The sequence below is a fragment of the Macadamia integrifolia genome, chromosome 13 (assembly GCF_013358625.1).
Source record: "Macadamia integrifolia cultivar HAES 741 chromosome 13, SCU_Mint_v3, whole genome shotgun sequence".
Taxonomy (NCBI): Eukaryota; Viridiplantae; Streptophyta; class Magnoliopsida; order Proteales; family Proteaceae; genus Macadamia; species Macadamia integrifolia.
Genome location: NC_056569.1, coordinates 7506268 through 7513512, shown reverse-complemented (window position 1 = coordinate 7513512; position 7245 = coordinate 7506268). Strand labels below are relative to the sequence as shown.

Genomic DNA, 7245 nt, shown 5'->3' with positions numbered 1-7245 from the left:
GAAATAATGCTGAAAGGAAATCAATAACATTGTGTAAGAATGTGATGACGAAATGGAAACTACTCCAGCAATTCAACCAGCATCGTAACATTCGGTCACAATAAATGCATATGGACACGTACTAATTTTTAACCAAGTCTTTTTTTTTTTTTTTCCCAACCTCTTATACCTAGGATAATTTTTTATTTTTATGATTTACCCTTCCATATGCGCCATCATCCCCTGTGCTCTCAAACTTTGGATCATCTCTAGGTACTTTGATATAACAACTATTGCCACTCCCGCTAACTGTAGTGCCTGTCCTGGCTATGCTAAATACAGAATGTACGGTTTCTCTGTTTTTAAGAAGTTCATCAACCTGTGCTCCACAATCAAAACAATGAGGTTCAACTACAAAATGCGGGATATGGATCTAAAAATATAGTTTAATTAATATAAGAAATTGACCAAAACCAACCGTCAATATTATAAAGAAAAGACACTTTCTTCATGTCCATATGTTGAAGTTTTTTAGCAAAAATTAGAAGTAACACTGGTTTTCAGTAGAAATAGAAAGCCCAGCAGTAAAGGGATGGAGGTTGAATATTTACCAACCAAATTACCACCACCTTTTTCATCCATTTACATTTCAATGAAGACAAGGGTCAACAAGAAGGAACTTTAATCAAAATTAAGAAATAGTACCATTGGGTCCATGTCATAAGCATTTGGTTCTAATATGAAATCGTCCTCTAGGACGACAACATTGACAACCAATTTCCCATCACGTACCTGTCATAGAGGACAACGTTCATGTTATAAGATCATCAGTTTGTGCTGTGGAGTTATAAAGAAACCATTAAGGATGTGTTTGGTATGTGTTCTTGGAACACATTCTAGGCCTGGAGTGCATTCTGATATGAAGAAAATACTATTTCGTATGCATTCTGGTTCATGAGATCCGGCATGCAATGGAGAACAAGACTCGTTTTAGAACGGGTATATTGGTCCATTCCACGTTCTGAAAAATTGGTGATAAAACTTGTTCTGGAAGGCTGCGATGAACTCGACTTCATCCTTGACCTTTCATCCTCGACCTAGAGAGCAGCGAGAGAAAACCTCTAAGGGGAGCTTCATGGAGAAGAATCTGTGAGCTGAGGGAGCTTCAGCGATCAACCCTCTCTGTCGACTTCTCCTCAAACCCTAACGGTGTCTTCTTCTCCTTCACTTATCTGATCCGCTTTTCCCATTTGTTGTTGTGGTTACCGTTTTAGATTTTATCATGACCTCAAGTTCTTAATTGGAGATCAAATGGAGATTTTCTTGAATGGTCTCTAAAGCAGTTGTACACTGAGATTTTAGCAGTGGATGAACCTCTTTTGAATAAATGGAGATTTCTTCTCGTCCTCAGGGATTTTTCATTAGTTCTCTCTGTTTTTTTTTTCCCCCCATTCTTTTAAGCTTTATTGCATGTGACTTGTGTGAATTTTGTTGAGATGTTGTGGTTGAGCTTCATTTTTGTGCACCAAAGCCTCAAAAGCCCCTTGATATAAGTGAAATTGGGGAACAAGAAGTCGAAGTAGAAGAGGAGATGAATCAGGAGGACGCAATTGGAGTAATTACGAAGCCAAAAAGGTGAAAGAGAGTGATGGATGTGCCTTCGAAGTATCAGGATTCAGTTCTTCAGCCTTGGAAGCGTCAGAATCTAAGGAGATCAATAGGTACGGAAGATGACTGAGCCGTCTAATGGATGGGTATTCTGATGTGGGTTTTCTATCTCTGATGTTATTATGGTAAGCTGATATTCTCTTCTCCATGGAGATTTGCAGAGATCGAGGTCTGAACGAATACCTTTATTTACTGGAAGTGAATGAATTTCATAATTAGATTTTTCATCATCTTCTCCTTTTTCTCTTGCAATTTTGATGTTACGAAAAAAAATTAATTCTAGAGAAATAGAAAATGTCTATGGGGTTTTGGTATGAGTTCCAGATCTTTATAATCTGAGATGGATCCATGAACTCTTCATGTAAATCTGGCGTGATCCCAAGAACAATTATTGCAGAAGGGAGATTTTGATGCATTATGTAGAAATTTATCACTTCCAAGTTCTTCTTACATATTTGATTTAGGATTGATTTATTCTGATTTTTTATTTTCTCCCTTCGTTGGCATCATTGCAATTGCTGCTAGTTGTGGGTGGTCAACACTGAATCCAAATCTCATTTCAATGTGGTTTAGAGTGTTTCTGATTGAAAGAGAGACTTGCTGATCTTCTTGTTCAGGATATGCATAGTTTTAACTAATTAGACTCAAAAACACTAATTTTCTGCTTAGAGTCAAGTGGGTCAAGAGTTTGGTTAGTGGATGAAATTGGAGTTCAACTTAGCATCAAGATTGCTCAATCAGCCTTAATTCCAATCGGATTGTGCGTTTGTTATCATGAATGACTTCAATTGAGTTAGCTGCCCTGTTTGATATGCTTATTTCTCGGGAACTGTAATGGACAATAGTAATCATAATGAGTGAAACTAGTAGTCTTAATCCATAATCTCTATGTTCACTTTCAAGCTATCAGTTAGTGTTTCTGATCTCTGTAATGTTCTTATTAGAGCATTTCCAATTGAATACATGGCTCCAATTCAGTTAGCTGCTCTGTTTGATAAACTAAACTTTATCCCAACTTAATGTGGTTGGCTATAATTGAAGTAAGTAATATATATTTAAAAGAACAATGATGAATCAAGCTATTAGTAATACGATGTTCACGTGGTCTACTATGGTTTCCAAAGATCTGCTCATGGATGCTATGCACTGTCCACATTATTCCAAATTCAAAGCAAATCAAAGCTACATACCACGGATCCACATACCACTCAAGTCCATTGCAAATTGTCAAAGCCTGAATTGAAGAAAACTGAATATTATTATCTCATAAATCATGTGTTTTGGCCAGGGGTATACATACAGAGTAATGAATAAAAAAAAATCCAAGAGATACAGAACAAGCATTCCATCAAACAATCAGCAAAAGGTGTAATAAACTCATACCTATTCCTCTCTTTTTCCAGTCAAGCAGAAAAGTGACGTAGAAGCTCTTTGATTCATCAATTGAAGCGTTAGAAAACCTAAAACATCAAAATTTCAATTCCCCTTAAACTGAAACTGAAATTATATGATCAATGCACTTTAAACTGAAACTGAAGTTATACAATCAATGCATCTATCTGCTTATTTGAATTCAGTCATTTATTATTAGTTTTAGTTAGTTAAATTAGCGATTGAGCAGTAAAAAGAAAAAATCAATAAAAAATGAAAGATTTTCTAACCCCTTTTAGTCGAAGATTCTGTACGGAGGACTTTGTTTTTTACAGCTTTAAGTCTTTTTGAGAGAGAGAGAGAATAATTGAATTAAAATTTAATTTTAATTAATAAAGAAATTAATATTTAGTTTCTAAACATTAAAGAGAGTAGAGAAAGAAGGAGAGAGAGAGAGAGAGTAATTGAATTAAAATTTAATTTTAATTAATAAAGAAATTAACATTTAGTTTCGAAACATTAAAGAGAGTAGAGAAAGAAGGAGAGAGAGAGAGAGAGAGAGAGAGAGAGAGAGAGAGAGAGAGAGAGAGAGAGAGAGAGAGAGAGAGAGACTGTGGAGGGCGTGAGAGTTTAAAAAAAAATTGTAAGAGAATATAGAAAGATATAGATTTTCTTTTTAATGTAAATATAGAATAATATATATTGTGATATGATAGAATAAGAGAGGATTGTGAGAGAGAGAAGAAAAAGGAAAATGGAAAAGAGAGAGGGAGGCGTGAGAGTTTAATATGGAAACTATATTTTTTTTAAGTGAATTAGAGATTACTATTAATTATAGAAAAGAACAAAGGGCACCAAAAAAATATATAAAAAAAAAGGAAAGATGAAAAAAAAAGTGTTAGTGAAGAAGTTAATGTATTTAAATAAATAAGAAGATAAAGTAGTCCAGAAAAAGATTAGCTAACGAAACATGAGTACATGCAATTAATAATAATATGATATATATATATATATATATATATATTTTGGCTTCTAAGCTATGGTATAATAACTCCGCCGTTAATAACCTGAACCTACGCACCCCATAATTCCATTCAGATACAACACCAGTCTTAAAACTTGCTACGAATATTAGCCGTATTTTTTTTTTTACTACGAAAAATTTTCATAATAATAAAGCAAATTTGCTGTAGTGTATAACCAATAGGTCTCGAATGGGTGAGCGTGGGTTCTTTTTAATCACAATATTATCTGAGATCTTATAACCACAGAATTATTTTAATAATAAATTTAATAATAAAAAACCAGGTGGGGTGAGCATTGGCTTAGCTCACGACAACTTTAATCAAACTGTGCGAGAAAGTTTTAGTTATTAATCAAGCCAATTCCTGTTGATTCAGATCGATTACATTCTTAAAGCAATTATATATGGGTTGCTTAATCTTGGTTACACAAGATTTATCAGCTCAAATTAAAGTTTGTGATACAGGTTTTCCTACGTAACCATGGATTAAGGTATTAGTATCGTATCAATGGCTTTCGGTTCGATTTTCAGTTAACCCTAAACCAAATCAAACAATTTTGGATCGGCTTTATTTGGTTACTAAAAAAAATCAAATATTTAACTTTAGAATCAAAACCTAACCAAATCCCGCTACTTCACGTAACTTGAACCCATAAAGCCTTCCGAACGCAGCAAAAACCCTAGAAAAGAAGAAGAAGAAGAAGAAGAAGAAAGGTTGAGATGATGAAGAATCTCCCAGAGGACATAATGAAGGAGATCCTCTTAAGGTTACCCGTGAAATCCCTGCTTCGATTCAGGTGCGTATCACAAGATTGGCAGTGTTTGATTAGTGATTCTTCCTTCATCACTCTGTACCAAAATCGAAATTCCAGAAAGGAAAACCTTTCTCTTTTCATAACTGATTATTATACAAAAACCTTTTACACAGTAGAGGACAATTCATGTTGTAAACTCTTCGATATGCCTGCCTTTACTTCTACCCAATTAAATGGAGATATTCGTTCGCTTTGTATCAGAAACAGAGTCGTGGGTTCATGCAATGGGTTATTATGTCTTATATCGTCAGTATTTCGGCCTAGCAATATTCTTTATAGGGAATTCATTTACCTATTCAATCCAACCATTCGAAAACTCAAAAAACTTCCACATTCTTGTCGATGTATATGCTTGAATTACCTTGAAACTCGGCTTGGATTTGGTTTTGATCCCATTAGTAAAGACTACAAGGTCGTTAAGATTGTATACTCATATGACAATAGAACTAAATCCAGAATTGATCATAAGGATGTCTGGGTGTACTCATTGAATTCTGATCACTGGAGAAAACTTGGAGATCATATCCCAGTCCCAATCCCAATCCCAATCCCAATCCTAATCCCATCTCAAAGACTAGAACTCCCTTCACGAACCCCAATTGTAAATGCTGCTATTCATTGGTTGGTATCTTCATGGGATAAATCGTCCTATTCAATATTTTCTTTTGATCTAGTACACGAAGTGTTCAATGAGTTACCACAACCTCCTGAAAATGGACGTTTCGAAGACATTGTGGTGGTGGGAGGATGCCTTTCTGTTTTCTCCCGTGGTCGCCATAGTATAAGTTATTACTTGATGGAGATGTGGGTGATGAAGGAATATGGTGTCAAGGAGTCTTGGACTAAACAGATAATCGTTTTGAATTCGGATGCTTGTCTCTATAAACCAGTAGAATCCTGGGATGATGAAATTCTGTTCCAGCACGAACAAAAGAATTTAGTTTTGTACAACATCAAGAGCAAGACAGAAAGGGATCCTGGAATTCATGGACTTCCAGCTCATTGCAAAGCACTTACTCACACCAAGAGCCTTGCTATGCTCAAGGGTTTGCGAACGAGCATGCAGGGTGACGGGCGGAAGGGAAAAGAAGAAGAAGAACAGTAACAAGAAAAGGGGAAAAAATCGGAACCCCTCTCTTTAATCCTATATCCCTCTAAAATTGCACCAATTTTATTCTCATTTTCTGGATTGAACTTGTTTCAAGATTTGATATTGATTCATATATGAAATTACTTTCAATTATGTGCTTCCTTAAAATAAATGTAGTTTCTGCAATGACTAACCATCTTTACAGTAGTTTTAGGCAGGGGCTATGTAACCATCTCTTTCTAGAAATCTTTATAAGGACATAGGCAAGATGTTGGGCCGTAAAAGTTGAGTGGATCTTAGGTTGATGATTTCATAACACTTTTTCATGGTATAAATTCACTACAAAATATTTATCCAAAAAAAAAAAAAAAAAATCAAGAGCAAAGCCTTCAGATCTTGCTGAGCTTTCTCAAACCTCCTCCACGATCACTGTGATCAAGGTTTTCCGACATCTCCTTGTACGTTTTTGGGATGGAGGTTGGAGAGGGAAGTTAGTAGATTGAGTTAGGATGTCGGGTATGGGCCAAAATAAGGATTGAATGGGTTAAGTGGGTGAAAATCATTTTCTTTGATTAGGATTGTTGGATTTATTTTCCCCACATGTCACGCATCCAAGCCTCTATGCGCACTCTTTGGGCGATGCACACTATGGAGAGGATCCAGATCCCCTTTGTTACTGGTTTTCCTTCTCAAATTGTTGGCATGGGACTGCCAGTGGAGGCGGACACTCTTGATTTTTTTTTTTTTTTTTTTTTTTTTTTTTTTTTTTTTTTTTTTTTTTTTTTTGTTGGATTTGAAATATTTGAGTAGATGTTTTGTAGTTTTTAATCTGGTGAAACAATGTCATGGTCAAGTGGTAGTGGTGCATCAATTAGCTACTAAATGAATGGATCTGTAATCAACTTCTAACTTCCCGACCCTTTTCTTTGTAGTTTTCCAGTGAATTTCCTTTCTTATGTTAAAAGAAAAAATTTATAGGCTTTGATGAGATGGAGACCCATTTAATCATTGACATTATAATATGGTTTTCAATTCAAATGTTTTTTCCAACGTGAAAAAAATATAAAGCTCTTAAATTGTTGTCTATTGCTAAATCATAAGAATCAAATCCTATTTTCACATTCTAAGTTGAGAATGCATTCTAAGAATGCATTGCAATAATGCACACCAAAAACATCCTAAGTCACTAACGTATCAAATCACCAATGGGTGGAAATAGCTCACCTCAACAAAGTCTCCAGCCTTTGCTACAATTGTTTCGATGAACACATCTCCTCAACTGTAACCAATTTTCTGAG

General features: G+C 35.2%; 1 protein-coding gene and 1 long non-coding RNA gene across 2 annotated transcripts; both read left to right on the top strand.

The window, feature by feature from the left end:
* The first annotated feature begins 726 nt into the window (after positions 1-726).
* LOC122059261 lies at positions 727-2097 on the top strand. Its single transcript, XR_006134013.1, has 2 exons — positions 727-1188; positions 1511-2097. It is a non-coding gene; the product is annotated as an uncharacterized LOC122059261 (long non-coding RNA).
* Positions 2098-4691: 2594 nt separating this feature from the next.
* Positions 4692-6019, top strand: LOC122058608 (F-box/kelch-repeat protein At3g23880-like). The gene has a single exon (XM_042621239.1). The coding sequence runs from the start codon at positions 4763-4765 to the stop codon at positions 5960-5962; it is 1200 nt and encodes a 399-aa protein (XP_042477173.1). The 5' UTR covers positions 4692-4762; the 3' UTR covers positions 5963-6019.
* The last annotated feature ends 1226 nt before the right edge of the window (positions 6020-7245 follow it).

Excerpts from the sequence above, each read along its gene's own strand:
- LOC122058608 (XM_042621239.1), top strand. The coding sequence starts at position 4,763 with ATGATGAAGAATCTCCCAGAGGACATAATGAAGGAGATCCTCTTAAGG.